This window comes from Mus caroli, unplaced genomic scaffold (genome assembly GCF_978045245.1).
Source record: "Mus caroli unplaced genomic scaffold, Mus_caroli_1 scaffold_17, whole genome shotgun sequence".
NCBI lineage: Eukaryota > Metazoa > Chordata > Mammalia > Rodentia > Muridae > Mus > Mus caroli.
The window spans coordinates 14,620,435-14,642,287 of record NW_028227272.1 but is presented as its reverse complement, the minus strand read 5'-3'; the positions used below and the strand labels follow the sequence as shown (position 1 = coordinate 14,642,287).

General features: G+C 45.9%; 1 protein-coding gene across 3 annotated transcripts in view; it reads right to left on the bottom strand.

Moving 5' to 3' along the window:
* Nucleotides 1-2,082: 2,082 nt before the first annotated feature.
* Klhl22 (kelch like family member 22) overlaps nucleotides 2,083-21,853 on the bottom strand; it is a 34,681-nt gene continuing 14,910 nt past the window's right edge. For all 3 annotated transcript variants that reach the window (XM_021184725.3, XM_021184726.2, XM_029470650.2), the window contains exons 4-7: nucleotides 19,318-20,036; nucleotides 12,015-12,207; nucleotides 6,000-6,233; nucleotides 2,083-3,036 (exon numbers count right to left, since the gene is read on the bottom strand). In XM_021184725.3, the coding sequence (XP_021040384.1) occupies nucleotides 2,671-3,036; nucleotides 6,000-6,233; nucleotides 12,015-12,207; nucleotides 19,318-20,036 (1,512 nt within the window). In that variant the 3' untranslated portion in view covers nucleotides 2,083-2,670. The remainder of the gene's footprint in view (nucleotides 3,037-5,999; nucleotides 6,234-12,014; nucleotides 12,208-19,317; nucleotides 20,037-21,853) is intronic.

The window sequence follows — 21,853 nt, the reverse complement described above, 5'->3', positions numbered from 1 at the left end:
ACATAAGGAAACAAGAGTGCAGCTGGCAAAGACAGGAGGAACTTTGTGAGGCCAGCCTGTTTTTCCTACCTATAAGCAAGTTCTAATACACCCAGGGCTACATAAAGCCCTGAGTATCTTTGTTTATTGTCTCAAAAGTTTGTTTTTTTTTAGATTTTATTTGATGTATATGAGTACACTGTAGCTGTACTGATGATTGTGAGCCATCATGTGGTTGCTGGGAATCTGAATTCAGGACCTCTGCTCACTCTGGTCAACCCCACTCTCTCCAGCTTAAAGATTTAATTATTATAAGTACCAGAAGAGGGTGTCAGACCTCATTACAGATGGTTGTGAGCAACCATGTGGTTGCTGGGATTTGAACTCAGGATCTTCGGAGGAGCAGTCAGTGCTCTTAACTACTGAGCCATCTCTCCAGCCCCTCAAAAGTATTTTTTAAAAAAAGGAAATGGAAAGAAAGGTTCACAGTTTGAGATTTGGGAGATTTGGGACACTAGGCACTAGGGGATATCAGAGACTTTATACCCTTATAGGTTGCTGGCAGGAGGCTTGGGACTATGATGTGGCCAGAGACAGTTGTCCTGAGAGTGCAGTGCAAACACTGCCGGTGTACAAGACCAGAAAACCCCATATGACCGCTTAGGGATCCCCCTACCCCTTGGTCAAGCAGAATCCTTCCGTAAACCTGGGCCACATTTGGCTTGGGTGGCAGCAGTGCCAGCAGACTGGCACATGAAGCAAGCACTCTGAGACCTGGAAAATGGCATTCTTACTAGGAACAGATAACAATGGAAGATGTGGCCATCCACCCTTAAAGGAAGTGACTCACTTCAAGCAGGTGTCAACACTTAGGAAGGGATTGTCACTCTGAGGTATCTGTGTGTGATGTCCTGTCTCTCCAGGGGCCACAGATCCTGAGATAGCGAGGCTAGACATGCTGGTGGACATCACCTCCAAGTCTCCAGCCTCTTGTGTTCACTATCCAGCGTGACTGGATACCTTTCCTTAGCCATCCTCCAGTACACCACTATGTACTCTCGCCTTCTTTGAAAGGGCACCAGTTGGAAGACTGGGCGGTCACTCTGCCAGCTGCTCACTCTTGGCAGGAGGCCTGTGGTAGGCTTCTGTAACTGAAGACCTGGTAGCAAGCAGCAGGGAAGGTGGTCTGGATGCTGGGACCCTGAGTCCATTCATGTTGGGCACAGGCCAAAGGGTGGGAGAGGTGCAGTAAAGGTGACTAGAGGGCTCACCTGCTATACTAACACAGCCCCCAAGACAATCAAGTCAGTCGCCTGACAACCTTTTGGGAAATCTGGAGGTGGGAAGATGTCCTGTAAAGGTAACCACAATTAGGCCTGTGCCTTGGTTTCTAGTGACACACTGCCACCCCTCCCCTGGTACCTGAAATCTATTTCTTGACACAGACCAGGACACTACTGTCCTGTTCCATATTCTTTCCATTCTCATAAATGGATATTCTAAGCAAGTTCTCTAGTGCTGAGTTACACCCCAGTCCTCAGAGCTTTCTGCCTTAGACATGCAGTGAGGTGAACAATTTTGAGCTCCCCAAGGAGGATGGGACTAGGTCAGCACCACAGCTAGAGGCAGGCTGCCCAGGGGCTAGAGTGGATTGATGGATGGTATTCTTACTAGGAACAGATAACACTGGAAGATGTGGCCATCCACCCTTAAAGGAAGTGGCTCACTTCAAGCAGGTGTTAACATTTAGGAAGGGATTGTCACTCTGAGGTATCTGTGTGTGATGTCATGTCTCTCCAGGGACCACAGATCCTGAGATCTGTGGAGCTGGTGAGCCTCAGGGCAGACATTCGAGATGCTCCGACTGAGAGACAGGCAACTACTTGCCACCTCAGTAGCTCAGGTCCTGGTCTCTGTGTGACCAACATTCTTTCTGCTTGTGGAGCTTATCATATGTTGGAAGTAAGGTAGTGACCCCCTGGCTTTAGTGCAGAGCCTCAATTCCCATGCCAAGTCCATCCCCCAGGAAGGCTGGCCTGTACCACCCTAGATGCCACTCAGAGGCAGTAACTAGAGAGAAAAGAAACTCAGACTGTAGCCACATTAGGTGTAACACCTTTTGCATAATGCTTTATTTCATTTTTCAACAATATTGGGTCAGACACAGAGCAATGAGGGTATCTCTTCATCTCCAGGTCCAGTTACAGGCATACAGTTACTCTAACAGTATACCTTGAGAGCTCCCCAGTGCTCAAGGCCCTGGCTGCAGGAAGCTGGCGCTGCTCACCAGACTGACCAGTTCACAGAAAGGGAGCCACAAACTTTGGCTACGGCTAGGAGTGCTCTCCCCAGGATCTCTTGCAAGAAGGACCTTACTTAACCCATCAGGGGCCAGACTAGGGAGAAGAGAGGCCAAATAGATCCCATTCTTTCAGAGTTTATAGAGGATGGGTCATTCCCTCAGATGATAGCAGCCTTTCCCCCAGCACTTTTCTTTGTAATGTAATTCACAGCCACAGAGTTTACAAATGCTGGCAGCTGGCTGGTTGAAGAAAGAGAGTGAAAGGGGCAGCTGGTGAACCAGGATGGCTTAAGGAAGGGCCTCTCCCCTAGAGCCTGGTGTTCTAACCCAGGCTCTACGGCCTTCACTGCCCATTACTGTTCCTGAACACCCAAACACTGGGGAGAGCCCTAGTCCTCGCTAGAGTTGTCAAACTCTTCCCAGTCAGACACACTCATCACCTCAGAAGCAAAGTCTGCATCTGCCTGGCTACGGTTGGGGGTCCCTCGGGGTTGCTCATGGAGCAGGGAGCGGGGCAGGGTGAGCACACAGGCTGCCAGGCCTGAGATGGAATTATTCAGCTGGGGTCCCTCTTCCCAGCAGTCTTTCTCCATGTCGTAGATGTGCACGTAGCCTGTACGGCTGCCTCGGTTGTGAGAGCGGCCACCCAGCACATATATCCTGCTGTCTAGCACAGCAATGCCAGGCTCACCATGCCCAGCTGGGAGTGGGCAGACCGATGACCACTGACGAGATGTACAACTGTAGCAAGCCACCTGCAAAGCCAAGACCAGGGTCAACCCAGGCAGCTTCTGGGACAGGTTGCCAGCCCACCCCAGGTCACTTCTGTCCATGGTCAGGTGTATAGCAGGCCCACTGGAGGATGCTCACCTGGGTGGTCTAGCCTTCCCATCCTTTAGCTCCTAAGAGTCCAGATGCCTTCCCCTCATCATGTCTAGATCCACTCCCGCTTCTCTCCCTTTGAAAGGCTGGAGCGGAGGCCATGGACCCACCTGACATTTCTTCTTTCACAGCAAGCACCCTTACTCATACTCATGAGGAGTGTGTGGAGCCGCTACTTGCTGACCACCAAAGCAAAATAAATAGCCAAAGCAGTAAACAAAGACTTGAGAAAAAATGCTCAATCTATTACTAATCCAAGAAGCGTAACACCAAAATGTTAAGCAGTAACCATGGAGGGAAGGAACTCATAAAACCCAGTGCAAGTGAGGGTGTGGCAAAGCTGGTGCGCGTGTCTCACATGTCAGAAAAGGAAATAAGTAGCATTCAGTAAGAGACACTTGACCCTCTTCTTCAAGCCTGGCAGTGGTGGCACACGTCACCCAGAACTTGGGAGGCAGAGGCAGGAGATCTCTGTGAGTTCAGAGCCAGCCTGGTCTACAGAGTGAGTTCCAGGACAGCCAAGGCTACACAGAGAAACCCTGTCTCAAAAAACCAAACGCTAAACAAAAACTGACAGGCAGAAGCAGGTGGCTTGCTACTTGTGAACTCAAGGCTAGCCTGGTCTCCTATTTGCTCCCAAGTACTGAGGCTGTATGTTTGGGTAACAATGCTCAAAATCTTATATGCTTCATTAAGCAATCAAATCAAGGTTCTCGCTACAATAGGCAAAATAATACTCCTTGCCCTAGAATCCTATCCTTTGGAACCTATGAACGTGTTATGTTACATGGCAAAACTGACTTTACAGATGGGATTAAGGGTTGGAAGTGTATTTCCTGGGTGGACCACTCCATAGTTTTGGTTTGGGACAGGATCTAGATGCATAACATTAGCTGGCCTAAATCTCTGTAGACCAGGTTGGCTTCGAACTTGCTCTGCTCTGAGCACAGGAGTGAGCAACTGTGGCCAGTCAACAGAGAGTTCTGACTTAGGAAGGTTTCACTTAGTTTTTCAGCTTTAACATTGATGTAAACTTTGTTAGACAACATGGTTCCATTGAACTTGTCCTTTTCAGGTGTTAGTTAACTCAGTACAGCTACTCTCTCTTGAGAGTTCCTACAGCACTCCATGTGCTAAGTGATGACAGCTGTTGGATCAAGGGTGGTTAAATGCATTTGTATGTGTGCGGAGGTCAAAGGTCAATGCCATATGATGTTCCTCAGGAATTACTTTTTTTTTTGATACAAGATCTCTCACTGAGACCTAGGCTCAGCATTTGGGTTAGGCCAGCAAACCTCAGGTCCTGTCTTCAAGCCTAAGTACTGCGGTTACAAGCAGCCATCACGGTGCTTAGTTTTCTATGTGGGTTGTAGGGGAATCAAACTCTGGTCCTCATGCTCATATAAAAAGCATTTTATGGACTAGCTCTGTCCATGGCCTGGTTAAAGGGACATCTGAGCTAGGCTGTTTGTAGCTTGTTGTAAGACTATAGATAGACAGTCCTATCATGAATGGAGAAACATCTTTAATTATGTAAGTACTCAAAATAAGAAATGGAAAGGCAGACAAGGAGTAGGATGGAAGACTCACTCCACCTGCCCTTGCTGCTTGAAGATGAAGTGGTTACCAGCAGGGAAGGCAGCCAAGAAAGGCTGTTCACAGTTATCCAGTACACCAGGGCATCTGTCAGCCTGCTGCACTTAGGACTGTGAGAATAAGTTGGAGATATTTAGGCTTCTGGAGATCAGTGATAGAAACAATAAGAACATTATACACCAGGTCACGGTCTTGCCATGGGAGGAAATGTTATCCAGGTGGCCAAGGCCCACTCTCAAGAGCTTCCAAATCAATGGTCTAGAGTCTGGGCTGAAATTCTTGAACCTGAGAGAATCCAAAAACCCCTGCCAAGCTCTTCAGAGCCAATTATCACTCATAATGTAATGTGAAGTAAAGTTAGAACAACCCAAACAAAGCCCTGTCCAGCTACTGGAGTAGGGGCATGCAGCAGTTATGAAGGTGGCACACAGGCATGAACCTGTATTTCCAGCTTAAGAGAGTGAAGAAGGATTGCCAGATTAAAAGAGTTCTGAGTAGGCTACGAAGTGAGTTCGAGGCCAGCCTGGGCAACTTAATGAAGCTCTACCTCAAAATAAAAAATAAAAAGACATTTGTAGATTTTGTAGATTAACTCTGTGGTAGAAAGCTTCTTTAGCATATGTGAGATCCTGGGTTTAATTAATTTTTCAATGTATACCAGTGTGGCATTTGCGTATGTGCATGCACACACACACACATATACACAGAGAGAAAAGAGAAGAGAGAAAAGAAAAGAGAGAAGAGAGAGGAGAGAGGAGAGAGGAGAGAGGAGAGAGAGAGAGCGAGAGCGAGCTAGCTAGCTCATATTTTGTTCAGTCTCATTTCACTGCATATCCCAGGCTGGTCTCAAACTTGCAACCCTCCAGCCCCAGACTGTGAGTGCTAGAGTTACAGGAATGGACACCACATTTGGTTTGGGATGCTCTTTGACTACAAATAGCTATAAGTAAGTCACCGACAGACTAACAACCAAGAATACAAGTAGAGGATATGAGTGCTTCTCATTCTTCTCCATGCTTTGTTAGGGTCTACAATGTGGGTTTGGTAAGTTGACTTTTTGATACAAACATAACAACTAAAGGCACAAGGGAAACTTCTATGGAGGGCATACGTATGCATCATATGGAATGTGCAAGGATATGCATAGTGGTGAAACTATGCATGCATGGAACCAGAGGGTACAAGGGAACGTCTTGGACTTCTGCTCGATTCTAAAGTGGGCAGTCTGGGCCCAGCTCACCTGGTGCACATCTCTTCTGTAGCCAGCATCATTGTTGCTGCCTCCAATCACAAACAGCTTGTCGAGGAGGGCAGCCATGCCATGCCAGGCCCGTCGCACAGGCCCGTCAGCCAGAGTATGCCACGTGTTGCTTCCTGGGTCATAGCATTGTGTCTCTTTCAGGTAGTCCTCTCCTCTGCGACCACAGGTAATATACATCTTCCCCTGCAGTGTGGTGCCTGCATGGGCATATACCTGTTTGGAGACACCAAGAGAGCCAGGAAAGGTAAGGGATGGGCAAGAAGGCAGTGAGGAAGGTAGTCAGGCAGAATGTACTGAGGCTGCCAGTACCTTTCTGACCTGCCTGACAATACAGTAGACAAGGCCTCACCACAGCTGATGTGCCATCACGTACTGAGAATGCACGGCACTCTATCTGAATAGACTGCCCTACTTGTTGACCCCTAACCTCTTCCCAAAAGGGAATGTTATCTACAGACCCAGAAACTAAATGTAATCTTTGTGTTTCTCTGCCTCTAAAGGAAACAATCTGGATGGGGAACAAGGAAGTCAAGGCTCACTTTCCAAGTTGCCAGAGAATTATACCAGCAACGAAGACCTGCTCTTGGTGGATCCAATGTTTCACTAGCTAAGCTATCTGTCCGCAGATAGTTCCCACTCATAGGAAGTAGGCTGTAGGGAAGAAAAGATTGGAACAAGGCATCAAATATGATTGGCTCTCCATATCCATGGGTTCATGTCTCTAGATTCAACCAAAACAAGGATAAGAAATATTCAAGTCAGTATACTGGATCTGTACTAACCATGGGCAGAGGTTCACTCTTCTGTATAAAACAGTTTACATGTTTTGTATATTGTACCATGTATTATAATACAGGGTGACTGAACACACAGGCTTGCAAATGAAGACGAATGTCCTACCACTGAGGGCCAGCATTCTTCTTACTACTTTTGTTGTTGTTGTTGTTTGAGACAGAGTTTCCAGAATCCCAGGTTGGTTTATAACCTGCTATGTAGCCAAGGATGTTCCTGCACCTCTTATATTCCTGCCTCCACCTCCCAATACTAGGCACATTACAGGTATGTATGTATGAGTGTGCGTGCGTGTGTGTGTGTGTGACACCTTTGATGTTGAGAGTTTGGCTTCATGGGTGTTAGCCAAACACTCTACCAATTGACCTACATTCCCAGTCCCTCCCTCCCTCCTTCCCTTCCTTTCATTTATTCTTCTCTCATATATCACACCCCAACCCTAATCCCTCCTCTGCTCCCTGCTCCCACCCCACTTTTGGTGATGTTTGAGATTTTTGAGATGGTTTCACTATGTAGTTCTGGATGTATTGGAACTCACAGAGAGTGAGTCCTGGCTCTGCCGGGATTAATGGCGTGCAGCACCATACCAGCAACCCCTACTTGTTTTTTACTTTCAGAAAAGGTCTGGCTTCATATTCCTTAGCCCAGGCTGGCCTTGAACTTTTGATCTTCCTGCCTCTGCCTCCTAAGTATCTAGGATTACATTTGTGCCAGAGTAGTATTGGATGTATAGGTTTTACACAATTACTGTTAAAGTTTTCATTATCCTTCAGGGTGGGGTGGGAGGGCATCGTAAAACTAACCTAGTTTGGGTCACAAAGGACAACTATACAAAGAACACTGCCTCTTCACTGATGGTGTGTATGTTACAGGGGATACTAGGCTACAATGCTCAAGGATTTTCTGCCCCTACTTTGACAGCTGTGTCCCTGTGGGCCACCCATCTAACCATATGTGCACTCACTGGCCCCTCTAAGCCTTACTGACTCACATTCAATGGCCAAAAAAAGGCTCTAATTGTGTGAGGAGAAGGGAGCTCTGTATGATGCTGGAGACTCCATGGTAGTGTCACAGGACTGGTTACAAAAGGAGCTGAAGAAGCAAACACACAGCAGCAACAGAGCAGGCATACAGTCTGCATCTTCTCCTGCCATAGGTAGCAGTCTGCAGAGGCTAATTATCTTTTCCAATTAATAATTTTGAGATTAGAAGGTCCCCCGCTTCCTTCCAGGAGTTTCTCTAAATAGTGATGGTTTGTATAACTGTACTACATCGTCCTAACCAGGATGAAATGGATGTCATCCCACAACACTCCTGCCAACACTAGCACCCCCCCAGGTGCTCTGTAAGAGTTGAACCAAAAGAGAAACACTTATGTCAAACCCAAAGGGTCCTCATGTACCTGTGCTGACAGTAAGATCCATTGTAAGGAATCACTAAAACCAGAAACTCCAGAAAGTCATTCCTAAAAGGAGACCTCTCCACCCACAGTCACAACTCCTGCAGTGAGTAGCTGAAGCCTAAGGGGTTTATTCTCAAACAGTGTGTCTGTATCTTGTCTTGTCTGTATCAGTGTGTGTGTGTGTGTGTGTGTGTGTGTGCGCGCGTGTGTGTGTGTGTTTAGAAGTAAAAGAAGTAAATTCTCTCTTCCTCTGTGAGATCCAGGGATAAAACTTAGGTTTTCAACATCTTTATCAAAGATGAGCAAACCTACCAGCCCTGGACTTCTGTCTTTAAAGATTTTCCTCGCCCACTTTGGATACCTGCCTATGGTTCACCATAGCACAACTTGGTGACAGCAGTGGGCAGGGGGTGGGGTGGGGTGGGAGGTATCTTTGCTGACTTTGAATAAACAAACACTTGGCTTTGGAGAATTCATCTCTCTGTTCAGTTTAAGTGGACATTAATCACAACCTCTTCTCTCCTGGCCCTAACTCCTATACAACCACCAACCTCTTCTGTTTGAACAACACTGTCTTTTTAAGAACATCATACACGAGCCAGGTAGTGGTTGTGCACACCTTTAATCCCAGCACTTGGGAAGCAGAGGCAGGTGGCTTTCTGTGAGTTCTAAGGCAGCCTGGTCTATACAGTGAGTTCTAGGCCAGCCAGAGCTACACAGAGATACCCTGTCTCAAAAAGCAAAAACAAACAAAATGAACAAAAAAGAACATCATACAAATAAAATAGAGTAGGTTTTGTTTTGAAATAGGGTCTTTCTATCCTGGAATTCTCTACGTAGACTACACGGGCCTCAAACTCAAATAGATTCCCTGCCTCTGCCTCCCAGGCGTGCACCACCTCACCTGGTCTGAAAGTAAAACTGTTTACACCCTGCTTTCTGTCCCTGTCCAGGTTCCCCAATATCCCCAGTTAGTTCTTTTCCTTGCTGGGACTCTACTGCAGCTTATTTAGCCATTCACCTATTAGAGGACCTCTCATTTATTCAAAGTTTCTGACTATTATCCAAAAAAGTAGCTATTAGTGTTTGTGGCAAAGTCTTCATTTCTCCAGGATCAATCTCCAGGATGGGAAGCACTGAGTTACATAGCAGCTGGAAGATGCCATGCTCTTCTAGAAAGCACACTATTTTACCTTCTCATGGACAAAGCATAAGTGACACAAGTGCCCCTCGTGGCATGGTCAACAGCATTTGGCAGAGTGGCCACTTCCTATGCTATGCCCTGACAGGCAGCACTCACCGTGGCTTTGTGCATTTCCTGTGATAAACAATGCTATTTCCCTTTGTATTCATCTATCATCTGTGTTCTCAGAGAAACCTCTTTACCCTTTTGTTCCCTCCCACTTCCTTCTTTCTTGTTTCCACCCCGCCTCCCTCACTCTCTCTATACAGTAGCTTCAAAGGTGTGATTAAAGGTGCACACCCAACCCTTGTCTTGCCTTCTTCAATGCTATGGCTCGGGTGCTTTGCATCTCTTTCCTACTCAGTAACTTCTTTCACAAATTTCTTTCTTAAAAATTGGGGCTGGGGCTTGTGAGCTGGCTCTATGCCTAAAAGCACTTGCTGCCCACCCCTAGGACACATTTGATCCCTAGGATCCACATGGTGAAATGAGAGAATGCCTGAGCTGTCCTCTGACATTGACAGATACCTCTGCTACAAAAACAAATAAATAAGTGCACTTTCATCAAAGAGGTCTTTTGCCAGCACAGTTTCTGATTTTGAAACAATCCAGCTTATCGGTTTTTCCTTTTCATGTCTGATGTGTTTGACATCAAGTCTAAAAACTCACCTAGTCTGTATTCTGATCATTTTCTTCTGTTTTTATTTTTGTTTTGTCCTTTTGGTTAAGAGAAAGCCTTGCTATGTAGTCCTGGAAGTCACCATGTAGACCAGGCCGACCTAAAATCTGCTGTGACCTCCTCCATTCTCCTAATGCTGAGATTACAGGCACGATCACCACATTAGGCTCCTGTCTAGGTTCATTTTTCTAAAAGGTCTAGTTTTACATTTCAGTCTATAGACCACTTTGAGTGACCTCCAAACCATTCTCAGCTTTCCATTTCCCTCTCCATTGGTCTGGCCCAACCCTACACTAACACAGGTCTCAGCACAGCCCTCTTTATTCCTTTTCAGGCTCTATAGCCTTTTGGCTCTTCACAAAGGGCCTTCAAGTCTGTCTCTCTCAAAACAGAATACTGACCCCCTGGGATGCCCTTTGTCCAGTGAAAATGGCTAGCTCTCTTTTTTCAGGCCTTGCTCTCACCCTTACTCAGGTAGTCCCCAAATCATACATCTCCACTTAATCCTTCAAGAGTCCTGGTTCCTCCAGAACGGTTCAGCTTTCATTTCCTTCATCTACTTATTGGAACTGTAACTAATTAGTGTTTCCTGGGTGGTTAATAAGTCACTGAAGCCCACCTGGTGGAGGAGGACAGTTTGTCATTTGTCACCACTGCATGGTGGGTGGCATGGTAGCACTAATCTCCACGATTAGTACACAGTAGCTGGTTAATAGTGGAGGCGATGACCACATGCATGAAGGAAGGAAGGAAGGTAGGTAACTACTAGTTGCCAAAGTGAGTTGAGTGAGGTTCAAGACTGCTCCTCTGTGGCCAAGAGGAAGAACTGCAGCTTTGTCCACAGCCTCAGACAGAGTCAAGTTTGCCCTTCCCCCAGGAACCTTTCTCAAACTCCTGGAATAGAATCTATTAGATCTCAAGAGATCTCAGATATTTGCCATGCAAAATCTCTTCCTTTTTCCAGAACTAGAGCAGAGCTTCTTTCCTGCAAAGAAGCTAAAGACCAAGGCTTTGACATGGCTAGAGGCCTGTAGAAAGGCATCTGCTGTCTGTGACTTGTGCAGAGGATCCCGATCCCAATCCATTGAGGACAGTCTTCATCATCCCCAAGGTCAGAGCTGCTACCCAGGCCCCTGGCAAGGGCAGAGTTTATATGTATGCCCACTCCACCATCCTGATTATGGAGGGCCTGGGGAACCCTAAGGTGTCAGCTTGGAGCAAGAACATCAAACAGCCCCACATACATTCCCTCAGAGGCTGAGGCTTCAGAGCTGATGCCAACAAGTCCTACTTCTCACCATGAGATCCCACATGGCAAGTGGTTTGGGGGCGAGGCCAAAGTACCTCAGAACCACAAAAAGAAGAAGCACTCCCATAAAGCATTACCTTTGCATAATCTATATAATTTTAAACATCTCTGAACTGGACTAACCTAAGGTACTATGCTATATGTACACGATTATTATTGTCTTTAATAAAAATAGAACTGCCAAAGTATGTTGTGGCTTCTGGAAGGCCCTATGGCTGTTTTCCTGTAGGAGAGGAGTCTGGGTAAAAACCTGTGAGTCAGGCTGCCCTTCAGTCTCTCAGAGTCCCTCTATTTTGACATATTTAGAAATCTTCCAGCTTGTGTCAGCAAGAATAGGTAAGAGAAAAATTTCCATCTATACAGAAGTATAGAGACAAAGTGAATAGCAGTCTCAACACAGGGAACTCCCAAGGGGCCCTGGTCTGAAGAATGAGTCTGAATGCTTAATGCAAGGCCTCCTGACAGGCCCACCAACACACCCCATACAGAATCCCGGGATAGACAAGGCCTCTGCTTACTACGCTTAATTTCCCTGACCCGAGACCAGGACCAGCCTTGACATCTGGGCCTCTGAATATGGCCCATGGAAAGAAATTGGGAAGGCTTCTATGGGAGGGCTTCCATCTTACCTCCTTCTTGAGTGGGGCCACATAGTCCCAGGAGTTGGTGGCAGGGTCATACCGCTCCACAGCACTCAGGTCATTGTGGTAGTCACGGCCTGCCACAGCGTAGATGTACTTGCCCACTACACACACACACAGGTCTGCATGTTCTTGCTGCAAGGACTGGATCTGGAACCAGCGATTGTGCCTTGGGTCATACCTTTGGAGGACATAAGGACAGTAAGTAACTTACTTGGAAAGTGACCTCCCCATTTCTTTGCTGCAGCCTAGTCTGAACATCCTCTAGCCTAGCTGTTAAAACTTGTTGACTCAGAGCCATGACTGCAGACTCATGAAACACAGTGTACTCACAAGATGGCCTGGAAATGTAGGAAGGAATCTCCCTGTCAGGTACAGCCTCTCTAGGGTTTGGATCTACCCAAATGTCCACCACAGGCTGCCCACAGGTGTTTCTAGAGCAATTTTCCCCTCACCTGTGTATAGGAAGGCCAAAATTACAGCATCTCATCCCAGTCTCCCCTAACACTGTGTCATGTGATGTCTACAAAGGACATGCTGTGCAGCATCATATCCTTATTCTTACTGATAGTCATAGGTTCCCCTAAGCCCTCTCATACATCTGAAATAACTAGACTGTGCCCTAGTTGATGGCTTTCCTGACTTGCCCAGCTAGGGAAGTTGTCTCTACCCCATCCCCTCAGGGTATCCTTGCCAAAGTGGACATGTCAACTCTCACCTTGAACTCTGGTCACCAGAGATCAGAATCCTGAGATTCCAGGGACCCCACTAAAGAAAGTGCAACCCACTAAAGGGAAGATATGAGGCTGACTATATGAAAGCAAAGGTCTCTGCGGGATCAGGAAGGCTGCTCGGCTGAGGCTAAGCTGGGAGTAATCACGATGATGAGCAGTCCAGGCAAGAGGAGTGTGGGAAAGAGAAGAGTATGAGGCAGGAAAGAAGAGACATTCACCTTGGTACCCCTCGCTGAGAGTGGAACTTTCAAGCACTGTTACTATAGCTTACTTTTTTGATAGCAGGTCACTCCCCAAGACACAGCTGTTTCCCTGACAACTGTTTAAAAAAAAAATCTAATTTCAAGTAACAAGAATCATCTAGCCTTGCATAGAGCCAGTCCTGTCACTGCTGCCAACCTCATTCAGCCCAGGATGTCCCTCCCTCTCTTTTCCCATGTCTCTTACCCACTGAACAATCCTCACCCAGGCGCTCTCAGCTACCCAGCATACCAACCATCACCTATTGGCCTCTATGGTATTTTAGATCAGTGTGGCTGTTCACTTAACTATCCTCAATAGAGTCCTGTATTTCCCCATGTCTTTTTGTTCCCATCAAAACCCACCAACAAAACCCACGCACTCTTATATTCTGATGCCCAAACATCTGAGCCCACATATGACTACCTCTACAACCTGTGACCATCCTCACTCCTTTTCCCTTTGCCACTCTAGGGACTGAAACATGGCCACTGGATGCTAGCCAAGGGCTCTACTAACAAGTTACATCCCCAGCCTTTCCTTTGACCTTAAGATTTATAAAAATATTTATTTATGTATTTTATGTATATGAGTGTTCTATTTGCTTGTGTGTCTGCATGACAGAGAAAAGCATGAGACAGAAGAGTGCATCAGATCCCATTAGAGAAGGTTATGAGCCAATATATTGGTGCTGGAAACCAACCCTGGGGCCTTTGGAAGAACAGTAAGTTCTCCTAACAGCTGTGTCATCTCTCTAGTCCTACCTTTCCAAACTTTTGAAACAGGGTCTCATGAAATTACCCTGGCAGACTGAGACCCCTGCCACCTGGTTAAGCGAGGACACTTGCCGCCTTTCCTGCACACTGACCTTCTTTAAGTATGGAATCCCCTCCTCCCTGTCCTCAGCTCAGCCACTCCACAAACTCCTTCCCTGTCAGTGGCACAGACTCTGGAGCTGTCCACTGATTCGCTGTCTCAGGCTGAAATTCTTTGGACCTTGTGGCTTCAGGCTTAAGGAAACACACACAATTATTACCTAGAATAATTTGATGATAGGTTTATAGATTTTATTCTGTCTTATCTATCTGTATATGACCGCTTCCTCCCCGCCCCTCACAAGGTCTTACTACGTAACTAAGGCTGGCCTTAAACTTACTAAGTAGACCACAGGCCTTTAGCTCCCAATCCTCCTCCTGCCTTCGTCTTCCTTCCAAGCACTAGAACCACAGGTATCTATGACCATATTTAGCTAACCAAGCTCCTCTTTACTACAATCATTTTCTAGTTTGTTTTTGTTTGTATTAGAGTGTGTGTGTGTGTGTGTGTTCATGGGTTGGGAGAGAAAGAGACAACACAAGATACCACCACATGCATGTAAGGTCAGAGGTCATCTTTGTGAAGTCTATTCTAAACCTTTGTATAGGTTCCAGGGATCAATTACAAATTGCCAATATTATGAGGCAAATGCCTTTACCTACTGAGCCTTAACACTGGCCTCTTGGGGGGTTTGTTTCTTTGTTTTTATACAGGGTCTCATGAAACCCAGGCTGGCCTTGCATTCTCCATGTAGCCTGACCCTCCTGCCTCCTCCTTCCAAATGCAGGGATTATAGGTGTGTACCTCACAGGTCTGATAAAATGGTTCCGTGAATAAGGGTGCTTTCTGCCAAGCCTGATGACTTGAATTCTATCCCTGGCACCACCATGGTGAAGGTAGAGAACAAACTTTTTACAAGTTGTTCTCTGATCTCATGTGCTACGGCACATGCTCACACTAAATAGATGTTTTAATAATGTTTTGTATGTTCCTGTATGTGCCTGTAGACGACAAAGGTTAAGTTAAGTGTCTTCTACCTTGTATTTTGAAATAGTCTCTTGCCAAACCTGGAGCTCAGTTTTGGCTTCACTGGGTGGCCAGCAGGCCCTCAGGATCCTTCCGCTTCTACCCCTGCCACATACTGGAGTACAGATGAGCACCACCTCATCTGGCTTTTACATTGGCACCAGAGATGTGAATGATCCTCATGGCTGGAAAGCAAGCTCTTTTCAGACTAAGCCATCTCTCAAGCACAAAATTCAGTATTACGTGTAATTCATCTAACACTGCTATGAACAGAATGCCTGTGTTCTAAAAGCCACCCCTGTGAAACCCCTGACATCACCCTGACAGTGCTCAGGTCCTGAGGTTGAAGCCCAAGATAGAATTAGAGTCTATCAAGAAAAACAGACAAAAGCCAGACAGTGGTAGCACACGCCTTTAATCCCAGCACTTAGGAGGCAGAGGTAGGCAGATCTCTGAGTTCAAGATCAGCCTGGTATACAGAGTGAGTTCCAGGACAGCCAAGGGCTCACAGAGAAACTCTGTCTTGAAAAGTACTAGAAAAAAGGAAGAAGGGGAAGAGAGGAAGAGATGAGACAGTCTGTCTACTATGTGAGGTCACAGCAAGAAAGGGTCCTTACCAGACTCAATCAGCTGACATTCCAAATCCAAGATTATGAGAAACAGGTGTTTGATAGTTAAGCCACCTACTCTGTAGTATTTGTTATAGCAGTCAAAGCTTCCTAAGATAATTATTTTGATTCACCTATTTGAATTGCCAAACTATTTTTTTTAACTAAGATTTGTTTACTTATTATATTCAGTACACTGTAGCTGACTTTAGACACACCAGAAGAGAGCGTCAGATCTCATTACAGGTGGTTGTGAGCCACCATATGGTTGCTGGGATTTGAACTCAGGACCTTCGGAAGAGCAGTCAGTGCTCTTACCTGCTAAGCCATCTCTCCAGCCCCTGAACTGCAAACTATTATAAATTGATATTATAAATATCAAACATGTTCTAGGTCTTTGTCAAGTTTAGCAAGTTGTTTTTTTTTCTTCAGTATTTCCGTTACGGTTAGTGGTGTGATGGGTATACACGGAAGAACCAGGGATTAAACCTAGAGCTCTGTGCATGCTACCAGAGTTCTATTATTGAGCTTTATCATCCCCAGCCCAGCATTCTCCTTTTATTTGAAATAAGGTCTCACTGCATAGCCCTGACTGGTCTGGAACTCACAGATATCTGCCTGTCTCTGTCTCCCAGGACTGTGATTAAAGGAAGAACCACACTGGGCTTCCAGCCTTCTTTTCACTATTTTGTGACAGTATCTGACTAAGTTGCCCAGGCTGGACCTTAACTCATTCATTCAGTAGCCCAGGCAGAATCTTCCTGCCTCAGCCTCTTAAACGGCAGGGATGATAGACCCAACTATTACTGTTTTAAAGTCACTAGAATTTTAAAGGTACATGGAAATGCTTAGGAGAAAACCCCAAAATACTACTTTAATTTATCCAGCTACAGCTATGAAAAAAGTACAAAGAATGGCATGGGTAACTGCTATGGCTTGGAAGAATGTCCTCTAAAGGTCTGTATATAAAGGCTTTGTGCTGCCTAGTTTTATGTCACTGACACAAGGTGAGTCATCAGAGAAGAAGCCCAGCTTGAAAAAGAGGCCTTCATAGGATCAGGCTGTAGGCAAGCCCATAGGGCATTTTCCTAATTAGTGATTGATGTGAGAGGACCCAGCTCACCATGCATGGGGTTGCCCGGGGCTGGATGTCCTGGTTTCTGTAAATCAGGCTGAGAAAACTGTAGAAGACAAGCTAGTAAGCAGCACCCCTCCACAGCTGCTAAATCACTGCCTGCCTCCAGGTTCCTGCACTCATTGCTTTTGATGATGAACTGTGAATGATATGGAACTATGAGTGAAATAAGCCCTGTCTTCCCCAATGTGCTTTTGTATATGGTGTTTCATCACAGCAATAGTAACCCTAAGAGAGGCCTGATCCTCAGGGTGACCATCTGGGGAGGACCACTGGGAACCACACGAAGGACAGTGAGACCTACTGTAACTGCACATACTTCCTATTGTAGCACTAGGGAAGCAGAGGCAGAGCATCACTCCAAGTTCAAAGCCAACCTGGTCCATGTAGAGTTCTGGGCCGGCCAGGACTATACAATAAGACAATCAACACCCTACCACCCACCACCCACCCCTCACTTTTGATTTCTCGGGACAGGAATTCTTAGTGTAAGCCTGGCTGTTCTGGAACTCACTCTGCAGACCAGGCTGGCCTCAAACTCAGAGATCTACCTGCCATTGCCTCTTGAATGCTGGGATTAAAGGAGTGTACCACGATCACACCACCACTACTTCGCTTTTTCTCCTTTTTTCTTTCTTTTCTTTTGTAAGATCCTGTCTTTAAACAACACCATGTAACTCGGGTCCCTGCTCCCCCTCCTGTGTCCTGGAGCACAGTGTAACAACAGGTTCAGTGGTCCCTCCGCTACCATCCACCCTCACAGGGAACAAACCAGTGGGCATACCCCAAAGTATGCAGTAAATAAATATCTTCTCTTTATCAACTAATTACTTTAGATATTTTATAGTAGTGATATAAAGCAAATACACTTGTATATATGAATTCAAAGAAAGAAAATAAAAGAACCAATGGAAACAAAGACAAAATTAATTTGTTTCACAAGGCAATTTCTTACAGTTTCAACATCAGAGTTCTAGTACACACCTGCTAAACACTGTCCTCAGATTGCAAAACTTTATTTACTGTAAAATATTGTTTTCTTATATTCTAAGAGCTTATAGATTTCAATCTGTTAAACTATGAATAGAAAGAAAGAAAGAAACTCAGAAAAATCTATTTCAGGGATTCAGCCACTGTGATTTTCCGGCAGAATGGCCATGGATTTAAGGTCATCCTCACTACTCAGCTAGTGCAAGTTTGACCAAAAACAAAACGAAAACCACACAAGTGCTGGGGTGGAGATGGAATCCAGGGCCTTGTGCATGCTAGGGAAACATTTGATGCTGAGCTGCACCCTCAGCGTTGTAAGGTTTGAGATGACTGGAAAGTAAATGAAGCTTCCATTCGACAGAGATGACAGACACGCTAGTCAACTGGCAGTCAGGACCCAGCCCTACTTGCCACAGCAAACTTGTAAATTCCTGTTCCTTTGATCCCACCTGCCATGATCCAAGTTCAGCTCCCAGCTGTCAGTGCTCTGGAGAGATCTGCTTTGCAGCTCTGAATAGCTAAGGCAGGGTAGTCTGGCCTTAATCCCACAGCTAGAAGCAGAGCCCTGCAAGAAAGAAGCTTGCAGGTTTGACCTGAGGGGAGCCAAATTCAGCCATGCTCACCGGAGACAGTATTCAGTTTGAAAGGAAGTGAGTCATTTCCTTCTTCCTGAACTCTGCCATTCCAACCATCTAATCATTATAGGTAAGTTTAAGTCTCATCAGTTTACCAAAGGTGACTGCTTCCTAGGGCCAGGGAATAATAATGACCAAGAAATCCCTGTTTTCTTCTTGGTGAGTATCACTGTGCTTGCTCAATTCATGTGGCAGGAACAGAGCAGAATCCAGCCTCACCCTTATAGCCAAAAATCAGAACTTGTGTATCAAAGTGAACTGCACCAGCACCCACTCCAGAGCTGCTCTCTAAAATATCATCTTAGCTTGTAGCAGGCACCAGGGATGGCAGGGGTTCCCACATACACCAAAGTATGATGAAGATATCCCTTAAAATCCATTGCTAGCTGGAGACTTAAACTAATGTCTCTTGTTCTGTCCAAAGAAATGGATCTCTGGGATCACAGCTAGAAGCAACCTTCACCAAAGCCGTCCACAAACCCTCAGGAAAAACTGCCTCCTCACAGAGTAGCTATTGAGTACATACTCATCTGACTACAGGCCCAAGCGGGGATTTAGTGAAGGCTCAATGATGCTTACTGGTCCTTCCTACTCCTCTGTACTGAGATGTGGGCTCCAGCAGCAGCATCTGGAAGACATCCTGGCTGGTAATTTGGAGAGAAAGAGTGGAGACCAGCACGGAAATTGAAAAAAGATACTGAAGAGGTAGACTGAAGATAGCAGGAGCAGCTGCCCCAGCCCCTTACTGAGTAACAACGCATGCTCCCTGAGCACTGGCAGCCAGAGTGACCTTCTGCAGACAACGAGGCTGTGCTTCAGGGTGACTGAGTTTCTGGATAGCAGGGTCAAAGGGCAAGAAAGCAATTCTGATGCCCTTTTTCTTATTTCACTGTGGTCCACTTTGTCTGGATTCATCTGGACTTCACTACACGACACAGGTATACCCCAGAAAAGCTGTACCATTCATATAAAAGGCATGTGCAGGAACCAGGTCTGTAGTGATGTGCCCTTGATAACGTGTACCCTGAACAGCCCACATAACCCACAATTCCTGCACCATGGAGTTGTCTAACAATAAAGGCAATGATGATAAGTGCCCTTTCGTACCTCCAGCATCGGGACTCAGCTCGAAATCCTTGGACATTATTGTCCCCTCCAATTAAGTACACGAAGTTGTTGAGCACTGCAATGCCCTGATTGGACATTCGGGGCGCCAGAGAGGCAGTGAAGTGTTTCCACTCTCCCAGTAGAGGATTCAGGTACTTGGCCTGGTCACTGAGGATTGTAGACGGTGTGGAGTGAATGCCCCCAAAGCCCACAACACACTGGAAGTCCGAGCGAAGCTCTGTCTGTGGGCCCTGAAGGCTGGGCTGCAGGATCTCATTCCGGTGGTACATAAGAGCACTGGCCACTGTGTCCCTCAGTGGGCTAGGACCAAGCTTGTCATGCAGCCGCTGAAGGACCTCAGCTTCCATCAGGGGAAAACGCACAGTCTCTAGGAGCTTGGGGGGCTCATGCAGTGAGATCTGGTCAGCCTGCACCTGCTCTAGGGAGTAATGGTAGAGCAGGGCCCCTTCATACACTTCAGTCTCACAGGAAACCTCCAGACGATTGCTGCTGAGGAGAGAGTAGACCTTCTCCAAGGGAAGCTGGCGGTACTTGTCAGTTCTTGAGAAGGCCACAAAGTTTTTGAGGATGTAGGTATCTAGCTGTTGGGTCAGATGGTTCAAGTCAAAGAGGTCTGCCAGCCGGTAGACATCAAGGATATTCTCCTCATCTACCCATGACATGAGGAAATCACAGCAGAAGTGGATAATTTCTGGTATCTGTAAAAAGAAGGATACCCACTCAAGTCTGAGCTGGAGGACTGCATCTGAGTATTAAAGACAGGATGACAGCAGAAGTAAGGCATACAGAGCTGGCTGTCCCTGTAGCTGGCTTTCTGGGACTGGGAGAAGCAAAGTGGAATCTTTCCTCAACCGACCCCAACCTCTTCTGACGGAAAACTGAAACTTTCTGCAGGCTTAGTTTAAAACTTGCTGTGGTAACACAGGGCATGTTCCTTACCCTTCAGAGCCTCCATCCCCACTTACAAACAAGGGTAAAGTAGTAACAAACAGCCTGACGACAAGCACAAACACCACTCGGCACACAGGATTTCTGACATACATCACCTACTTTTAGGTTAAAAGTCTGAGTGCAAAGGAAGCAGGAGCTGCCACAGACTAGAAGGAACCTGTGGCCACTCCCTGCCACTGGCACACTAGAAGAGCCAAGGTCCTGTGACCAATAGTATACCTGGCTCTTTTCTTCTGTTAAAATTCTCTGAACAAGCACATCAGCTGGAACTGCAGAGCAGGCCCCGCCACTGCCACCACACACAGAACTGTCAGCAAGGTATCTCCGGACATTCACCAGCACCAATGCCAAGACCCAGAGTCAGAATTCTTGAAAAGCTGTGAAACTATCCTGGGGCTTCAGCCTGAGCTGAGAAACCCACTCTACTCCTCGGTACAAGATTCCCAGGTGGCAGAATTACCTGTCCCTAGCAGCACAGCACTGGAAGGAGGGAAGGCAGGCCATAGAGGACTGAGGAAGGAGGAAGCTAAGAATCAGGCAACAGAGCCCTGAAGGCTCTTCAAAGACACCTCAGACTTGACAGGCAAAGCAGGACAAAACAAAGACAAAAGGAAAGCTTCCTGCATAGCAAACTAGGTACAGCTAAAGTCTTTTAGTTTTAAATAAGATCTTACTAAGTAGTTCAGGCTGGCTTCAAACTCACAGTAGCTTGTCTCAGCCTCCCAAGTGCTGAGATTAAACACACCACTACTTCTAATATAGTTTTTAGGAAAACAAGATTTTGGATTCTCACCAAAAATAGAAATACAGGTGGTGGCTCTCTTTACAGGTTCTACTTTGGAGGTAAAACTGCCTACACATTATATATATATATTTTTTTTTTTTTGTTTGAGATAAAGTCTTGCTATGTAGAGTTCAAGCTGTCCTCAAACCCACTGTATGTATCAACCTAGCCCCAGATTATGCAGACGATTTCTCCTGCCTCCAAGTATCCATTACCACACCAGTTTTTGTTGTTGTTTTTGATTTTTTGTAGTTCTGTCTGTCCTGAAACTTATTCTGCAGACTGAGTTCATAGATCCCGCCTGTCTCTGCCTCCCAAGTGCTAAGATTAAAGGTGTATTCCTCCATACCCAGCTTTACCACATCCATTTATACAGGACTGTATAACAACTATTTCTGTAACACTTAACTGATTTGGTATTATAGCAATCTTGAGATGATCTAAGGCATACAAGAAGCATGTAGGTAAGTTACACACCAACTGATACTCCACTTTACGAAGGCCTATAGACCTTTGGACTCTGATATCCACAGTAAGCCCTAGAACCAGTTCTCTAAGGGAACCACAAGATAACTATCTGATTCAACTAGTATCACCAACAAATTAACAACTATACACAGAGAAATTCTGCTATTATTTGAAGTCTATTGACATATGTTTAGAATTAAAAAAAAAAAAAAGACAACTCATACTAACTTGCCAGATAATATAATACAGGCTGAATAGATACCTACAAACAAGCAGAGAAATGCATACCCGATTTTTGGATTCTCCAGGTTC